Source organism: Ovis canadensis, chromosome 1 (genome assembly GCF_042477335.2).
Source record: "Ovis canadensis isolate MfBH-ARS-UI-01 breed Bighorn chromosome 1, ARS-UI_OviCan_v2, whole genome shotgun sequence".
NCBI classification, from domain to species: Eukaryota; Metazoa; Chordata; class Mammalia; order Artiodactyla; family Bovidae; genus Ovis; species Ovis canadensis.
The window spans coordinates 70,246,008-70,264,757 of NC_091245.1; the positions used below are offsets into that span (position 1 = coordinate 70,246,008).

The 18,750-nt window shown below is 35.4% G+C and overlaps 1 protein-coding gene across 9 annotated transcripts in view; it reads left to right on the forward strand.

Moving 5' to 3' along the window:
• The window catches only part of RPAP2 (RNA polymerase II associated protein 2), a 113,558-nt gene that overhangs the window by 36,027 nt on the left and 58,781 nt on the right, over positions 1 to 18,750 (forward strand). For 7 of the 9 annotated variants that reach the window (XR_011258440.1, XR_011258443.1, XR_011258442.1 and 4 more), the window contains exons 9-11: positions 1,077 to 1,159; positions 3,852 to 3,932; positions 15,256 to 15,324. Coding sequence is in view for 4 of the 9 variants with exons in the window: in XM_069597829.1 (XP_069453930.1) it covers positions 1,077 to 1,159; positions 3,852 to 3,932; positions 15,256 to 15,324 (233 nt within the window). In the remaining 5 variants the exon portion in view is untranslated. Of the gene's footprint in view, positions 1 to 1,076; positions 1,160 to 3,851; positions 3,933 to 4,537; positions 4,605 to 15,255; positions 15,325 to 18,750 lie in introns of all 9 variants that reach the window. The other 2 variants (XR_011258452.1, XR_011258450.1) reach the window with 1 other exon arrangement.

Here is an 18,750-nt window from a genome sequence, read left to right on the forward strand (position 1 = left end):
TTCTACTATGTAGTTAAATCTATCCATTGAGTTATTTTAAATACTATTATTTTTCAGTTACTAGGGGTTTCATTTCTTTCTTTTATATAGTTTCCCATTCTCTGCTAAAATTTTCCATCTTGTCATTTTTTAAAATATATTCGGCATAGTAGTCTAAATAAGGCTGATAGTTTCATTACATGGATTTCCTTAAGGGTTGATTTAGGAACTTGTGTTTCAGATTATGGTCATATTGTCCTATTTTATGTGGCAAACATCGTATAATTAAAAATTACAGAGATAACTTGAAACCCAGGCTGATGTTACCTTCCTCTAGAACAGATTTGTGTTTGCTTCTGGCAGATTTGCAGCCGTCCCAAATCACTTTACTCCAGTCAGTGATTAAGGTGATTTGAAGCTGGGCTTCAGTCCCTGCAGCAGCGAGTCTGTTTCCTATTCATTCTTATTGGTCTTAAGTTTGGGGAAGGTTGATAGTACCTCTTCCTTTTTGGCATGCCCCAAACTCTGATGCTTAGGTTCTCAGTATCTAAATTGCCTCTTCTAGAATTAGTCAGTGCCTTCTCTGGAATTACTTTCTCCAAAACTTCAGACCATAATTCTTTACTGTCTTATTAGCTTTCTGATGCTTTCAAACAAATGTGGGTTTTTTCCCACATTTGTTCTCTTTTTCAGTTCTCAGCAAGAAGAGTGGTTTGAATTGTCTGCCATTTCTAGAATTGGAGTTTCCCAAAATATATTTATAATATTTGATAATTTTAGTCCTTTAATCTCCCACATTTATATGACATTTAGCATTTTATAAAGTCTTTTTCTATACATTCTCAACATTGAATAAAGAAGGTGTTAGTATCCCTATTATACAGATGAGAAAAGACTCTCAAAAGAGGGCAGATGATCAAGTAAGTTCACACCAGCCTGCAGACTAATTAGATACTCAAATTTAAATCGTCTCCTTCTGAAGTCTGATTTTTAGTCTACCATATATCATAGGTATAAACTTTTGTGTTTTAATGTGTTATCAAAGAAAGAATATAAATTTATGATTTTATTTTGCTTTGTTTAAAAATGTGATTCAGCATGATCGCACCTTTCCACTGATAGATTCAAGTTCTCAGAACCAGATCAGAAAACGCATCGTACTTGAAAAATTGAATAAAGTGTAAGTATGTAATTATCATTCCACTTTTATAGTATCTAAAAATCAATTTGATATTTGTGGGTTTATAAGTTGTAGGTGTAATCCTTGATTTTTTAATTTTGAAAAATAATACGTAAAGTGTACATGGATTTCTTCACCTGAGAAACTTGTATTTTTAAGGTGTTCTACCAAAGCATATTGAAATTTTTTTGTGCTGAAGACAGAGACACATAATAAAGACAAAAGTTGAGATTATGGGAATAGAAAACCAAACTACCTCACTTCCATTCAATAATCCAGTGAAGTCAGGGAAAAAAATATCAGAGCTGGACCCATTTAAATACTGATTTGTGGTAGATGTGTCATCAGTTTCACATGTGAGTAAGATTTTATAAAGGTTGAATGGTTTATTGACTTACTCGGTATATATGCATATTCAGAGAACCATTTCACACTCAGAAGCTTGAGTTTTGCACTTTAGTTTTGAGCTTCCCGTAGTGGAAATTGTTGTTCTTGTAATTAGCCCAGTCATAAATGTCATTTGAAAATTGTAATCTTGGTTTCTTTTTCAAAAGGAGCTTGAAAATCTTTTTTCCAGAGATGTGACGGATGTCTTGAACTTTTCAACTTGCATTTTTTTCTTCAGCAGAAAAGACAGACCAGTCTTTTCATGTATTACTTAAGGTGTTGTGCACATGGAAAAGTCTTAATTCTGTAGTAGTTCAAAAATTAAAAGGCCTGTTCTAGAAGCCATAGTATTTTGAACAGCTTACTTTTCTAAAGTTTACATTTTAAATAAGTGTTTAAATATGATATTTATTGAATGCTTGTTATATGTTAAGACTTCATATATAATCTGTTTTGCCTTTCTTCTGTTCTTCATACTTGTACGTTTGTTTCTGTTAAAATTTAATTTATATAACTATAAGTTACCAGCTGTCTGACTTAGGATAAGAAGGTATCAGTCCTTCATTTTAGTTACATAGGTTTCCAAAGTTGGGATAGATTAACTATGCTAGCATGTAATTAATAGGTAGAGATTTATGTGAAAATGGTTTTCTAGACTTTTTAGCTAATGAAAGTACCCACTTTTAAATTTAAGACCACACCGCCATGTCACTGAAGGAATTCTGTCCCTTTTGGGTTTTAGCTGCAACAGGAGATCCCAAAAGGAACCTTGCTAAATACCAAGTTATTAATATTAGGGTGACAACTAAATCTGAGAAGAGGTAGAATAACTTAAAGAAGGAGAAGCACAAAGAATACTGAAAACAAAATAATAGTGACATAGGGATTTTTTTTGTTTCATTGTTTATGAAAGCAGTTAATTATTTTTCTCATTATGAAAGTTAACACTTTTATAAAAGTAAGACCTTTTCTGGTTTCTGATTGGAACAAACCAATTATACAAAAAATTTATTTTAGAGAATAAAAGAAAATGAACTATGTGCTGGGTATTAGATGATATTAAGGAACTATTATTGGGTAAATATGATTTTATTATGGTTTTATACAAAAATGCACTTGTATTTAAACACATAAAGAGTAATTTAGGGGTCAAACAAAGGGCATGGTTTACTTGAAGATATCACACAAAAAAAAGGAAAAATGAAGCAAATGGAACAAAATATTGGGAGGTTAAATCTGGGAATAGAAATGAGGGGTTATTGTTTCTCTATTTTGGAACATGTTTTAAACTTATATAATTTTTTTTAAGTAATACATGCTTATTCCAGAAGGGTTAGGCTGTGCAAAATGATATAATTAGAGAAGTGAAAATCACTGTAATCACAGTAATTACTATTAATATTTTGATGTTCATCCCTGACATATATATGATATATATGATGTGTGTATATTCATTCCCTTTGGTTTCATCTGTTACAGTCTAAACCTAGAGAAAATGACGTGCTTGATATATACTATGTGTGATATACAATTGCATTATAATATGTATGTTTTTATAAAAAATGGGACAACTTCGTGTGCATTTTCCACTTAACATTTATCATGAATATCTTTCCACATTAAAATATGTAGATTTATATTATTTTAAAGGTTTTATTATTTTATGGTTACATCATAATTTATGTAACCATCTACTGACAAACATTTGTTGCCAGTTTTTCAATACTAAAATGCTTCTCCAATAATCGTCTTTTTTTATGTTTGATTATTTCTTTAGGATAAATTTTATATAGTATTGATTAAAATGTTGGGTCAAACAGTGTCTGCATTTAAAATGTTAGTATATATTGTCAAATTGCTCACTAAAAATGTACCAGTTTTTACTTTACCATAAAGATTTAATAAATATTAAATCCACATTCCCATAAGGCTCCATTTGGAGGATTCCTCCAATTCCTCTGGCCTGTGTTCTTTCCATTTGTTTAATATTTGAAAGTGAAAAGGTAGGAAAGAGACAAGAATATAGATAGCAGCCAAAATATTTTTTCATTTCAGTGCCTCTTTCTGTAGCATAGACTACAAGATCGAGTATGGAGTTACTTTGAAATATTTCTTTGACTTCTCACTAGTTAAACCTGGCTTAACTGTCTCCACCTCAGTATCATGGTTACCTACCTGTGAAATATCCAAACTTAGGCAAGAACCCCCAAAATATATCTATATAATTATATTTTTTAAATGTATCTGCATAATTATATTTTAGTAGAAATTTATTTTTTAAAAGAAATGTAATTTTTATTTTCAGATTGCCTGGACTTTTGGGACCTCATCAGATTACATTAGGAGATATTTACACACAACTTAAAAATCTTGTCCAAACTTTCAGGTTAGTATTAATACTACGATTTTCCTTCTCAGTTATTTTGACTCTATGTAATTGCCTTGCAGAATCCATAGTAGACTAAGGCATGAAGAAAGTAAATGATTTACCTTCATTGTCTTAAATCTTGATGCACTGTTTTCTCTTCCACTGACAACATTATTTATAGCTTTTGGGGGTTTTGTTTGTTTTATTTTTAAGTTTTTATTGGAATGTAGTTGATTTACAGTGTTGTGTTAGTTTTAGGTGTGCAACAAAGGGAACCAGTTATACATACACCCACTCTCTTTTAGAGTCTTTCCCAGATGGGCCATGATGGAGCACTGAGCAGGGCTCCCTGTGCTGTGCAGCAGGTCCTCACTGTTAGCTTAGTGTCTGTGTAAGCCCCAGTCTCCCAGTTTGTCCCCCACACTCGCACACTTAGATCTTTTGTTAAATGTAGCCCCCGATTCGCTTAAACTTTGATATGTTTAGCTTTGGATAGTTTATTTATGGAATAATCTAAAATTAAGGAGAATGATATATGAGACACAAAGGTAGCTAGTCAGTAATATCTTGGATTTTACTGAACTAGTAAATAGATATTAAATGACTGGCACTTCTGTGTTCAGCACTGTGGACAATATAGAAGAAGCCTAATACCCCATTCTCGAGGAAGAACTTCTGTGAGAAGACAAGGTGAGCACAGGAAATAGTGCAAAACAGTGGATAATTTAGTTTTGAATAGAGTAGAACAGACTTTGAGTGATAAAGACAGGAAAAGGAAGACTAGAGAGTATCAGTTATGACATGGAACAGTTGGGATTTTCTACAACTATCAAGGTAAAAATACTCCACCAGGCTAAGACGAGAGTCTCTACTAAGAAGCAATAGAGATAAGCTGCTGCATACATTATGAGTAGAGATGTATACCAGATGTACATTTTGACCCAATGCCAATGACCAAAAATTCAATTAGTTTTTATCTATAGCCAGACAGCACCAAGATAGGATGAACTTCTAGAGTAGAAGAATCATTTCATCCAGAAAATTAACTATTACTATAGTTTATTGCTAACAATAGTAGTTTTGACATGTTCAGTTCAGTCCAGTCACTCAGTCGTGTCCGACTCTTTGCAACCCCATGAACCGAAGGACTCCAGGCCTCCCTATCCATCACCAGCTCCCAGAGTTCACTCAAACCCATGTCCATTGAGTCGATGATGCCATCCAACCATCTCTTCCTCTGTCATCCCCTTCTCTTCCTGCCCTCAATCTTTCCCAGCATCAGGGTCTTTTCAGATGAGTCATCTCTTTGCATCAGGTGGCCAAACTGGTTGAAATGGAGTAAAAATGTTCTTAGAGGCTTGTTTTATCAGTCAGTAGAAGAGTAGAATGCTATGGTAATTTTATGTTGCTTGTGAAAACTTAATTTTATATATAAACAATTTGTAAAATTTTTCAGTTACTTAGCAAAATAGATTGACAGTTAATACAAACATTCAGAAAAATGTTTTCCAATAAATTATTTAATAGGAACTAGGAGGTATGTCTCAAAAATTCTTCATCTTTAACTGTTGAAAAGGATCATTTGTAACACTTTATGATTAAATCTTCAGCCTTCATAGATTTAAGACAATTATAAGTTGTCTTAAGACATTCTTGTGGAGTCTAGAATGCTTATATTTGAAAGTGAATATTCAGGGAATAACAAATCTGAATGATATGATTGTTCTAATTACTGAGATCATTACACCCATGCAATCACAAGATCAGTGATCACACACAGGTTTTTAAATCCCAGAAATGGTGCTCAGTTTGGGCTAGACCTTTGGAATACTGACTAACTGCTTTGTAAAAGGAGGATTTGGGCCAAATACCAAGACCAAAGCCAAACTTCTCTATATTCCTTCTTGATTAAAAGAGAGAGTCTGTGTCATATACCTGTCACAAAGCCATACATCCAAAAGAAGAAGAAAGAAGTGTTTTCAACTGTCTGTAGTGATGAGAACGTTTGAATGCACAGTGTGGTTGCACTGAAGTTTAGGATTTGTTCAGGATTTATTAAGGAAGTCAATGTGTTAAGATAGCTTAACGGAGGGAAGATGAAGACCAGGTGTTGCTCTGTTTCATTGATTTTTTAAAGGACTTGGCATTCAGTTTCTTGCAGACAGTATTTAATTACCATTCTGAGCAAACTGGTTAAGACTCATTAGAAAAGATATAAGAATAAAACCTTTAACCTTGAACCACAGATAGGAACTTTGTACTTCATTTTTAACCCCACTCACTCAGAATAAATGAACAAGTGATTCAATTTATTCTGACTGTATTTTCTAGCTCTGTTTTCCTGTCTAATTGCATGTTTTCTTTTTTTAAAAAAACTATTCTGAGGGTCTCAGAACTTACTTGAAACCCATTGAAAAGAAATGTTTGGCTACAACTCAAGATTGTCACATTATTACTTTCATATGCCCAAGGAATTTAGGTATTTCACATTGGAAACTACTCACTGTCCAGGCTATTTGTTATTTCAGTGTTTTGAAGCAGCCCTGATAATAACATTGAGTTCATGTCAGTCCATGGACTCACTTTGGTAGCTACTATGTGCTGGACTGTGCTTGGCACTTTACGCATGTTACCTGATTTCCAAAAAATAGTTGTGTTATCCTCATTTTATAGGTGAGACATGACAGATTAAGTAATTTCAAATTACACAACTAGTAGTTGGGTTTAGACCCCAAATCTAAGTCAAGAAGAGAGGTCTTAAGTGGTCTTACCACCAAAAAAGAAAATGGTAACTGTATGTGATAGAAATGTTAATTCGCTTGATTGTGGTTGTCATTTCACAATGTATTCGTATATTAAAACATCAAGTTGTGTACCTTAAATATATATAATTATTATATGTCAATTATACCTCAGGAAAGCTAGAAAAAATTTTAAAGAGTTTATTGTTGGTTGTCTTGGTAATTATCAGTATTAAATGTTTTTTTTTTTTTAAGTAATTTCATTTATTACCTCTTTAGACCCCAGGTAAGAACTCTATTTGAAATGGTTGTTACCTGTGAAACTAAACCTCTGTGACATCTAAGCTAGCCAAGACAAGAGGTACAGTGTTCCTTAGTCTAGTAAGAGGTAACCAACAGATTGTAAAAAAGAGGAAACTCGCATGTCATTTTCCTTTTATATTTATAAACTGTTATCACCTTTTTCTGTCATTCTTACTATGTAAATCTTTTCAGGGTACTTTCTGCATTGTTTACACTAAATTAAAATAAAGCCTAGATGAAACAATATGATGTGTGGGAGTTGCTTCATAATTATCAAAGTTAGGGGATGTTGAATAGGGGGTTGTATAGATGAAATATGATTGACCAGGATTTGATAATTCTCCGTTGTGATGACTATGTGGGAGTTGATTTTATGTTCTATTTTTATATATGTTTGAAATAAATTTCAATTGTAATTTTTTAGAAGTTTCAGGGAAATAAGCCAAAAAACTCCATTTTGATGGTGTGTGCTTAGTCGCTCAGTTGTCTTCGACTTTTTGCGACCCCCTGGACTGTAGCCTGCCAGGCTCTTCTGTCCGTGGGATTCTCCAGGCAAGAATCCTAGAGTGAGTTTCCATGCCCTCCTCAAGGGGAACTTCCCAATCCAGGGATCAAACCCAGGTTTCCTGCATCGCAGGTGGATTCTTTACCATCTGAGCCACCAGGGAAGTCTGTTTTGGTGGAGGGGATGTTACAAAACCTTGTTGTTAAGCTGGTTTTTCCAAATATAAATATTTGGAAAACTCTTTAGTACCTGCATGTCAAAATCTTTTGCTTAAATTGAGTTTGCTCTTTTCAGTAAAATGTCAGTTACTTATAATACAAAGAGACCTCTGGTAAGATAATGCATTTTGGGATCTTCAGATTCTGGCAGGACAGTTTTAACAGATATGTGACTGTAGGCCAAGACTTCTAGGTGAAGTCTCTGAGGAAACACCATATAAATGACAGTGACTAGTGTTGGGAGATCTTTTCAATCAATACTGGCGGTGGGAAAGAGTTGACATAAATAACTGTGTCTTTCTCTTTGAAATAGCAATCAATAATTGGAACTTGTAGAACAATGATTCTTAAGCCAGTTGTGCATCAGAATTACTTGAGCTTTTAACGACAACAGATGCCTGGCTTCCCCCTAGAGACTGAGTTTCATTTGGTTAGGGTTGGGCCCAGACATTAGTATTTTTCAAAAGCCCCCCCAGGTGCTTCTAATGTGCAGCCAGAGTTGAGAGCATGTTAGAACTGAACATAAAGCAGCTTTTTCACCTTTTTGAAGAATCTTTCCCCAGTGAATAGAGCTGTCCTTTCCACTGAACTGCTTCATAGGCATTTATCTGGAATGTTACATTGATTTACCTCTCATAGTGGTTCCATCAGGAGTTACTTGGTAATAATTAACTGTTGTCAGTGTTGAAGCAAGATATTTTCTAAATATGATTTGAATTAAAATTATATTTGACACAAGTCCTTTTTAAATTTCATCAGTAATGACTGAAGGTATTTTTTTTCTAAATCTATTGAATTTCCAATTATATTTTGAAACTATGGTTTTAAAATGTTTCCTTTCAAATATTAGTTTTAATTTTTGAATTATCACTCAAAATAGTGTTTGTTTAGCATTTGTGCTTGAAATTATTTTGGTTCTGCAAAAGGGAAAAATGTGATAGCAGGTAAAATTTTGCTGTTCTGCTGCTTGAAGTGCTTTGAAGTGAAAGCAAGTTCCTCAGTGCCTGAAACAGTTTAGAGCAGGCATTCAGTAGATTTTTTGTTGACTCAGTAAATACATTCATGAAATCTAAAATTTGTCTTAGCTTTGAGAGATTTGAGTATTACAGAAAAGGAAATTCTATTAATTGCTTTTGCCATTTTATTTTATCCTTCTTTGCTTATCCTTCTTTGGCCTTTTTTGGTTATGTGCTGGATTTTGTTTTAGTTGCTACAGGTGAAACAGTGAACAAAATAAAATTCCTTCTCTCATGGAACTATTTTATGTAAAATTTTGAAGACAATATGTGTGTTATTATTATGTGGTGATATACCCTTTTCCCAGTTCCATCACCTCCTTTTCTCCTCAGAAGCAGGGAAAGAGGGGATGGTACTAAGGAGGGAGGAAGTTGTGATTTTATATAGACTGGTCAGGGAAGACCTCATTAAGAAGATCCTATTTGTATAAAGACCTCAAGGTTGTTAAGGGAACAAGCCATGTTGCTATTGGTGAAAATATATCAGACAGGAGAACAACAGGTAAAAATGCCCTGAGGCAGAAGAAGGCCAAGTATATTCACAGAATATTAAGGATGCTGGTGAGGCTGGAGAAATGAGCGAGGCAACAATACAAAGAGATATGGTTAGAGAAGTAAAGGGCAGGGGTTGGCTGTAGTATAGTTATATAATCCTTGGAACCATGGTCATTCTTTGACTTTTACTCCAAGTGATACGGAGAGCAGTTTGTGGATTCTGAATAGAAAGCTGACATGATCTGACATATTGTGGCAGTATCGCTCTGGCTGCTGACTTGATAATTATAGTAGATGGTCAGAGGCAGGAAGACTATTTAAGATGCTGTTTCTGTAATCTAGGCATAGATTAATAAGTAATAAGTGGAAGTAATAAGTGATCAGATTTAATTTTGAAAATAGAACCATCAGAATTTGAAGACCGATTTTGACATGGGATATGAGGAGAGTCAAAAATTTGGGCATGAGCAACTGGATGGATTCTGAAGGACTGCGTAGCCATTTACTTAGGTGGAGATCCCTGCAAGAAAACCCAGTTTGGAGAGGAAATAAGGAGCTCAGTTTTGGCTATACTAAAATTTTGAGATGCCTGTTAGACATTCAAGTGGAAATGAAGGTAAATCACTAGTCTAAGTCTGGAATTCAAGGAAGAGGTCTAGGCTAGAGATAATAAATTTGAGATTTGTGAGCAGGTAGTTATCTAATATTTAAAACTGTGATGTTGGATGTCACCACCAAGGGAATGGGCATATATAGAAGTGAGGAGTGACCCAAGAGCAGAGGCCCTGATGCTGCTGCTGCTACATTGCTTCAGTCATGTCCGACTCTATGCGACCCCATAGACGGCAGCCCAACAGGCTCCACCGTCCCTGGGATTCTCCAGGCAAGAACACTGGAGTGGGTTGCCATTTCCTTCTCCAAAATTAAAAGGTCTCTGAAGGCATGCCAGGGAGAGGAAGGGGAATCAGGCAAGCAGAAACCAGATGAAGAGTGCCTCCTAAGGAGAAAGGAGTGATCAGCCATGTCAAATGCTTCTTGTAGATTAAGGTGAGAACTGAGAAATGTCCATTGAATTTGGCAACATGGATATCTTTTGTACATTTAATCCTCACAAGAACCCTATGAGGTAGATAGTACTATTGTCCCCAATTTACTAAATTAAGAAAAAAGTTTTACAATCACTGAACATGTCCAAGGTAAAACAGATCTGAATATTGAAACCATATCTGTCAGACTCTTCAACCACTGTTCTTGCTTTTTTTCCCTTTAATATTTACTTATTTGGCCGAGCCAGGTCTTAGTTGCACTGTGCAGAATTTTTTTTTTAGTTGCAGCATGTGGAATCTTTAATTGTATCATGTGGGATCTAGTTCCCTGACCAGGGATTGAATCTAGCCCCCTTCATTGGGAGTGTGGAATGTTACCCTGTGGACCACCAAGGGAGTCCCTGTACTTGCTTTTTATATCAAGTAGACTTTGTGGAGACATTTTAATTATGGGAAAAAATTAAGTTAATATAACAAAGATATGCTTATTCACTCAAAATTAATAGATTTTAATATTTTATAAGGTTTGATTGGCATACATTTTAAATAAAATAAGTATAGGTTAATTTATTCAAAAAATTAATTGAACCTCTTCTGTCAGGCATTTGTTCTGGGCATTTGGATTAAATATGTGAAGAACACAAATATTCCTGCCCTCAGTCAAGGTAAAACAGATAATAAACAATAATTATACGTTAGAAGGTGAGAAGTGGTATGAGGATAAAGTAAAATATATAACAGAAAGGGAAGCTAAGAGTGTGGGGCTGGGAGGTAGAGAGAGTTACACCTGCTAATGGTATAGCCCAAATAGACCCTACTGCAAAAGTGATGTAAGAAAACTTCAGACGGGTGGAATCACCAGTTCCAAAGACCTAAGACATGAAGTCCTCTTTGTCCTTTTCCCCAGCCCATTCTCCTTTGCTCCCCAGGAGCCATCAATACTCTGAATTTCATATGTATCTTTCCAGTCTTCATTTTATACTTTCAGTACATATATTTATGTCCATAAATATGAGAATCTGTTCTTGATTTGTATAATGTCATTCCATACTTGCTGTGTTTAATTCAAATTACGATGAGCAAAATGTGTAAGTTTAGTTCCTTCATTTTAACAACTATTTAATATTCTATAAAAATGTCACAATTATGTTTCTGTTATAAGCCGTGTCACATCAAATATCTTCATGTACATTTCCTTATGCATAGTGAGAGTTTAAGGTTTATATTGAGAAGTTATTCAGTTTTAGTTTTATTCAATTCAGTTCAGTCACTCAGTCGTGTCCGACTCTTCGCAACCCCATGAATCGCAGCATGCCAGGCCTCCCTGTCCATCACCAACTCCCAAAGTTCACTCAGACTCACGTCCATTGAGTCAGTGATGCCATCCAGCCATCTCATCCTCTGTCGTCCCCTTCTCCTCCTGCCCCCAATCCCTCCCAGTATCAGAGTCTTTTCCAATGAGTCAACTCTTCACATGAGGTGTCCAAAATACTGGAGTTTCAGCTTTAGCATCATTCCTTCCAAAGAAATCCCAGGATTGATCTCCTTCAGAATGGACTGGTTGGATCTCCTTGCAGTCCAAGGGACACTCAAGAGTCTTCTCCAACACCACAGTTCAAAAGCATCAATTCTTCAGTGCTCAGCCTTCTTCACAGTCCAACTCTCACATCCATACATGACCACAGAAAAAACCATAGCCTTGACTAAACGGACCTCAGTCGGCAAAGTAATATCTCTGCTTTTGAATATACTATTTAGGTTGGTCATAACTTTTGTTCCAAGGAGTAAGCCTCTTTTAATTTCATGGCTGCAATCACCATCTGCAGTGATTTTGGAGCCCCAGAAAATAAAGTCTGCCACTGTTTCCACATCTATTTCCCATGAAGTGATGGGACCAGATGCCATGATCTTCGTTTTCTGAATGTTGAGCTTTAAGCCAACTTTTTCGCTTTCCTCTTTCACTTTCATCAAGAGGCTTTTTAGTTCCTCTTCAGTTTCTTCCATAAGGGTGGTGTCATCTGCATATCTGAAGTTACTGGTATTTCTCCCGGCAATCTTGATTCCAGCTTGTGCTTCTTCCAGTCCAGCGTTTCTCATGATGTACTCTGCATATAAGTTAAATAAGCAGGGTGACAATATACAGCCTTGACGTACTCCTTTTCCTATTTGGAACCAGTCTGTTGTTCCATGTCCAGTTCGAACTGTTGCTTCCTGACCCGCATACAGATTTTTTAAGAGGCAGGTTAGGTGGTCTGGTATTCCCATCTCTTTCAGAATTTTCCGTAGTTTATTGTGATCCACACAGTCAAAGGCTTTGGCATAGTCAATAAAGCAGAAATAGATGTTTTTCTGAAACTCTCTTGCTTTTTCCATGATCCAGCGGATGTTGGCAATTTGATCTCTGGTTCCTCTGCCTTTTCTAAAACCATCTTGAACATCAGGGAGTTCACGGTTCATGTATTGCTGAAGCCTGGCTTGGAGAATTTTGAGCATTACTTTACTAGCATGTGAGATGAGTGCAATTGTGCGGTAGTTTGAGCATTCTTTGGCATTGCCTTTCTTTGGGATTGGAATGAAAACTGACCTTTTCCAGCCCTGTGGTCACTGCTGAGTTTTCCAAATTTGCTGGCATATTGAGTGCAGCACTTTCACAGCATTAGGTATTGCTAAATTGATTGCTCACATCAACAGCATGTTTAAAAGTAAAATTTCTGCGTGTCCTTAAAAGCCCTTAGTATTGTTAATCTTTTATTTTTGCCAAAGTAATGGAGTGAATTACTGTTTTTATATTAATTTCTCAGCTTAATGATGAGATTGAGCTCCTTTTCAGATGTTTACTGGCCATTCCGCTTTCCTCCCTGTAAATTGCCTCCTCAGGTTAATTTATTGGCTGTTTTTTTTTTTCCCCTAAAATCAGTTTTAGGTTCATAGCAAAATTGAGAGAAGGGTGCATTTACTTACATCCCCTGTCCCCACGTGTGTGGCCTTCCCCATTAAAACCATCTGCCCCCAGAGTCATACATTTGCTAGAATTGATGCACCTATATCAATGACATCATCATAAGTCCGAGTCTATGGTTCATTCTTGGTGTTGTGCGTTCTATGGGTTTGGACAAATATTGAATGACGTCTATCCACTATTATAGTATCATAGGGTATTTTCACTGGCCTAAACATCCTCCGTGTTCTACCTATTCATCTATCCCCCCTTGCCCCACAGTTCCTGGCACTACTCCCTTCTTATTAATATCTCCATTTTACTTTTTCTAGAATGTTGTACACTTGGAATCATACAGTCTGTAGCCTTTTCAGACTGACTGTTTTCACTTATATGCATTTGAAATAAATCCATGTCTTCATAGCTCATTTCTTTTTAGGGATGAATAATATTCTAGGGTCTGGATGTACCACAGTTTATCAGTTTACCTACTGAAAGATATTGGGTTGCTTCCCAGTTTTCACAGTTATATAAATAGAGCTGCTGTAGACATCTGTGTGCAGATTTTTGTGTAGACATTAAGTTTTCAACTCATTTGGGTAAAGAGATACCAAGGAGTTTGATTGGTGGATTGTATGGTGGGAGTATGTTTAGTTTTCAAGAAATAGTAGATTGTCATCCAAAGTTGCTGTGCCATTTTTTTCCCACCAGCAATGAGAGTTCTTACTTAACATCCTTGCCAGCATTTGATTTTGTTGATTATCAGGATTTTGGCAGTTCTAAAAGTGTAGTGTATCTCATTGTTTTAATTTCCACCTCCCTGATGACATATGATATAGAGCATCTTTTCATATGCTTATTTGCCTTTTTTTAAATTTTATTTTTAATTAGAGGATAATTGCTTTACACTATTGTGTTGGTTTCTGCCGTAAAACAACATGAATCAGCCATAAGTAAACATGTTTCCCCTCCGTCTTGTGCTTCACACCCAAGACCCCATGTATCTTCTTTATATATATATATATATATATATATATATATATATATATATGTATATATATGTATATATAAAATTTTATTTAGTTAGCTATTTTTGGCTGTGCTGGGTCTTACCATGGAGGGAGCACAGGCTCTAGTCACACGGGCTTCACTAGTTGCGGCACAGGACTCAGCAGTTGTGGCTCTCGGGTTTAGAGCTCAGGCTTAGTAGTTGGGGCACACGGGCTTAGTTGCCCCACAGCATATGGAATCTTCTCGGACCAGGGATCAAACCCGTGTCCCATGCATCATTAGGCAGATTCTCATTTCATTGCGCCACCAGGGAAGTCCCTGTACAGGTTTGTTAATGAAGTGTCTCTTGAGGTCTTGGACCCATTTTTTAATTGGGCATTTTGTTTTCTCATTGTTAAGTTTTAAGATTTCTTTGATATTTTGGATAACAATCCTTTATCAGATATTTTTGGCTGCTTTTTATCAGCTTATATCATTTTTTCATTTAGAGTGATCCTTCTAAATGTTTTCTGAGAAATAAGATGACTACAGTGTACTTCATTATCATCAACTGCTAAGTGATAGATTTTACTTCTGATTTTTTTAAAACTTTTCTTGAATAAAGATACCTAGTCTTAAAATGTGTCAAGTCAACCCTGACTTCTGAAAATTATGGATTATGACATTCCTTAATTGCCTGCTGCCAACCTAGCAAAAGCTGAATTAAAATCAGAAATTGCTTATCTTGTCAGTTTTAATAAAACATTTGATTAGGGAAAAACAAAAGATACGGTTAGGAGGCGTGTCTGTGTTTGTGTGTTTTAATAAACCATTCAGTTTAGTTCCCCATATTGTTCCTATATCCCCATCTTGTCTAACAGTGGTATTGTTATAAAAATGTGAGGCTAGAACACTTCCTTCTGAATATCAAGCTACATTATTATACTGTTGACTCTTTTCCATCAAATATAACAAGGATTTAAAAAGTGTCCTTTAACACATGATATCATAAAACTGAGTTTATCTAAAAATAGAAAGTTTATGTATTTAACTGTAACAATCTTTTGGTAAATTTTACCTGTCTTTCAGGTTAACAAATAGAAATATTATACATAAACCTGCAGAGTGGACCTTAATTGCTTTGGTGTTGCTGTCAATGTAAGTACTCTTTCAGATTTTTAAGTCTAAATACTAAATATGAAGAATTTGACTAGGGAAAAACAGTTAATTCATTAGTTCTCTAAACTTCTTTGGGAAATATACCTTTATTTTGCACCAGTTTTCCTTATGATAGAATAACTTTCATGTAAAGTGATACGCTGTATTTTGATAAGCTGTTGTCATTCTCTTTATATGTTTTACTATCTTTTATTCTCAGGGCATTTTTTTTTTCTCAAATATTATTTGTAATCACTTGAAAGAAAAAAACACCCCCATGTGGGATATACTCAGGCTAGTCCGTTAATTTCATTTTTAACAGTGCATTTATTTTATTAATGTTAAATGGCCTCATTATTTTACATCTATATTTTTACCAGTATAACTAATGCTATTTCATTTTTCATCACCATTCTTATTATTAATACCATCAGAAAAGTTTTGTTTTCAAAATTAATGTAAAATCAAACAGATTTAAAGGAACTAAAGTAGATACTACACAAGCACATATAAAACATTTAATACTCGTTCACCTTTTAAGAAATCACTAGTGGTTTCTAAGGCTGTCTTTCAGTAGAGTTAAAACCATCTAGTAAGTGTAGTGTTTTTCAGCTTGAATTGCAAAAGTCTTCTTTTGAAGACCATTCATTACTGCATTACTGTTATTACTTGCTACTTGTTAGGTCATTGAAGCCCATAGGACATTGAATACTTACTGGACACTCACAGGTCAAGAAGTGTTATGAGCCAGCCTCATAGCATCTTCAGCCCTACATTTCTTTCTTTGATATTACTTTAGTCTGACATATTATTCTGGCTTCACTGTCCCAAGGAAGACTGTGCTGGGAGGCATTAGAGTAGGCTTCACTGAGCCAGCATCTGTGTTGCCCAACGAGATACAACTCACATGATTCATTAAATCAGAACACAGAAAATAACTTTACTTGAATGCCCTGACATAAATTTTTTATCAACCATAAGAACAAATCTTTTGTCATTTTTACTATTCAATGTTCCAGTTGAATTGGTAATTTGTGAAACAGATCTTATTAATTTTTTAGAAAGTTCTTTCCATTTTATGAAATTTGTAAATATTTTGCTCACTGGCAAAAAAAAATCAGTATCTCTGCTCACCCACCATATCCTATGCCTGCTAATAAACCCTCATAGATAACTGTTCAACTGTACTTCTGCAATTCATTACACTAAAGGGGAAGTAACTTTTTTGGTTGACAAGTCAGAGGCCCAAGGCTTAGAAGTAATCTCAGAATCTTGCTTTCTAAGCCAGTGACTGGAAGTATTATCTTAATGAGCAGCTGCTTACTGAGGATGCACGTTAGATCCTACTTTTTGTATCAGACTCTTGCCAGATCTTCTCCAAAATGTATAACAAGGAACAAAAAATAATATGGAAAATGAAATTTTAAAACTGCCATCGAAACTTCATATGATTATTTCATATAAAAGTAATTTTATTTTAATAGAAGCACCCACGTTGCCCAAAACACTAAAAGCTTTGCTAGTTCTTTTATGTATTAATACTATTTGCCTTCTCTCGCTTTGGATTTAGTGTAGGGATTTCAAGGGTCACTGACCCATGAAAATAGTAATTTAATTGAAGAAACAAAACTGTGCACATCTTAAGGTGCATATTTCACATTATGCAGTCTAGCTGAAGGTTGTAGCGGTGAACACTTTGCTTTTGTCATTCACCTTGAATTCTCTTTCATTCCTCCCTAAGCCCTGCAGTTAGTTAGATCTACCCATCTTTCTCTAGTCTTTGGTACTTTTGAGCCCTTAACAACTAAAAACCTTTCCAGTTAGGGCCCTTTTGGCTTCTTTTAAAATCTTTAGTCACTTGTAGACACGAAGTTAGCTGGTACTTCTTTGTTTTTGCCTTTCAAGTCTTGTTTTCGCCGTTCAAATCTTGTTTTCTGATAATTTTCTCATAACTTTTGCTATAGGCCCTCTTGAACATTCTTTATCTTCCATAACTGAATCTCTTTATTTTTTCGTCATTTGTTCTCTTAAGACTTCTGTCCCCATACTGCTTTATTTCTTACTTCCTCATTTCTCAGCAAATTCCCTTTAGCTTTTCATATTTCTGCCCCCTAGGGAATCTATGGCTCAGTTGATAGCCCTTTTTCTTCTTAGCCTGTCCTTTCATCATCATTTTACAGTAAATATTACCATATGAGATGGGAGTAAAATGAAAATACACAGCCATCATATTAAAACTCATCCCACTGGCTTCTGTAAAGTATAATTATACTTTAATATATATTTGCACTCTTCTTTCCTCCCACTTCCAGTTCACACTTTTTTTATACATAGTGAAGTGAAGTCGCTCAGTCATGTCTGACTCTTTGCGACCCCATGGACTGAGCCTACCAGGCTCCTCCGTCCGTGGGATTTTCCAGGCAAGAGTACTGGAGTGGGGTGCCATTTCCTTCTCCAGGAGATCTTCCCAACCCAGGGATCGAACCCGGGTCTCCCGCATTGCAGGCAGACTCTTTACCGTCTGAGCCACCTTTTATTTATTTTTGGCTGTGCTGGGCATTTGTTGCAGCAGGCTTTTCTCTAGTTGTGGCAGACGGGCTACTCTCTAGTTGCAGCGTGTAGGCTTTTCATTGCAGTGGCTTCTCTTATTGTACAGGCTTAGTAGTTGTGACACTCGGGCTTAGTTGCTCTGTGGCATATGGGATCTTCCTGGATCAGGAATTGAACCCACGTCTCGTGCATTGGCAGGTGGATTGTATACCACTGAATCACCAGGGAAGCCCCACAGTTACTTTTTTGGGAAGACATTATTGTCACTGGGGAAAGAAAAAGCAGGTGTGAGGGCTAGCATTAGATAAACAACCTTAAATCCAGGGGAAATATGGAGACTTCACACATTCCAGGAGGCATGTACATATAAAAAGAAAGAAGGTAAACACATATTTGTAAAATAGTAACTCATCATTCAGTCTTTTAATTTATTGCCGCTAAGATTGAGCATAGGCATACATGGGATTTACCTTTTATTCATTTAATTATCCTATGATTCAGAAAATCTTTGCATCTACTCTCAAATTGCCAATGGAATTTTTAAAGTCATTGTAGACATTTCTGAAATTCATATTAAGAAGTGAACTTCTTAGAAATCTTAATAGCTAGGAAGGAGGTCCTGAATGGTAGTTGTAGACACTGAAGATGAATATAGTAAGATAATATGTTTAGTATTATTATAACAATGGTACTATTCTTTGTGAATATTGCAAATTTTTATTATTTCAGCATTAGTTTAATGTATGAAAGCTGTTTTCAAAATTCCTCATGCGAAGCACTTAGAAAAGGATACCTATACACATGTAATTAGTAAATGGCTCAAATCTAACTCTTGATAGAAGGGAAAATCAGCATTTTAAGCAAAACATGATAGTT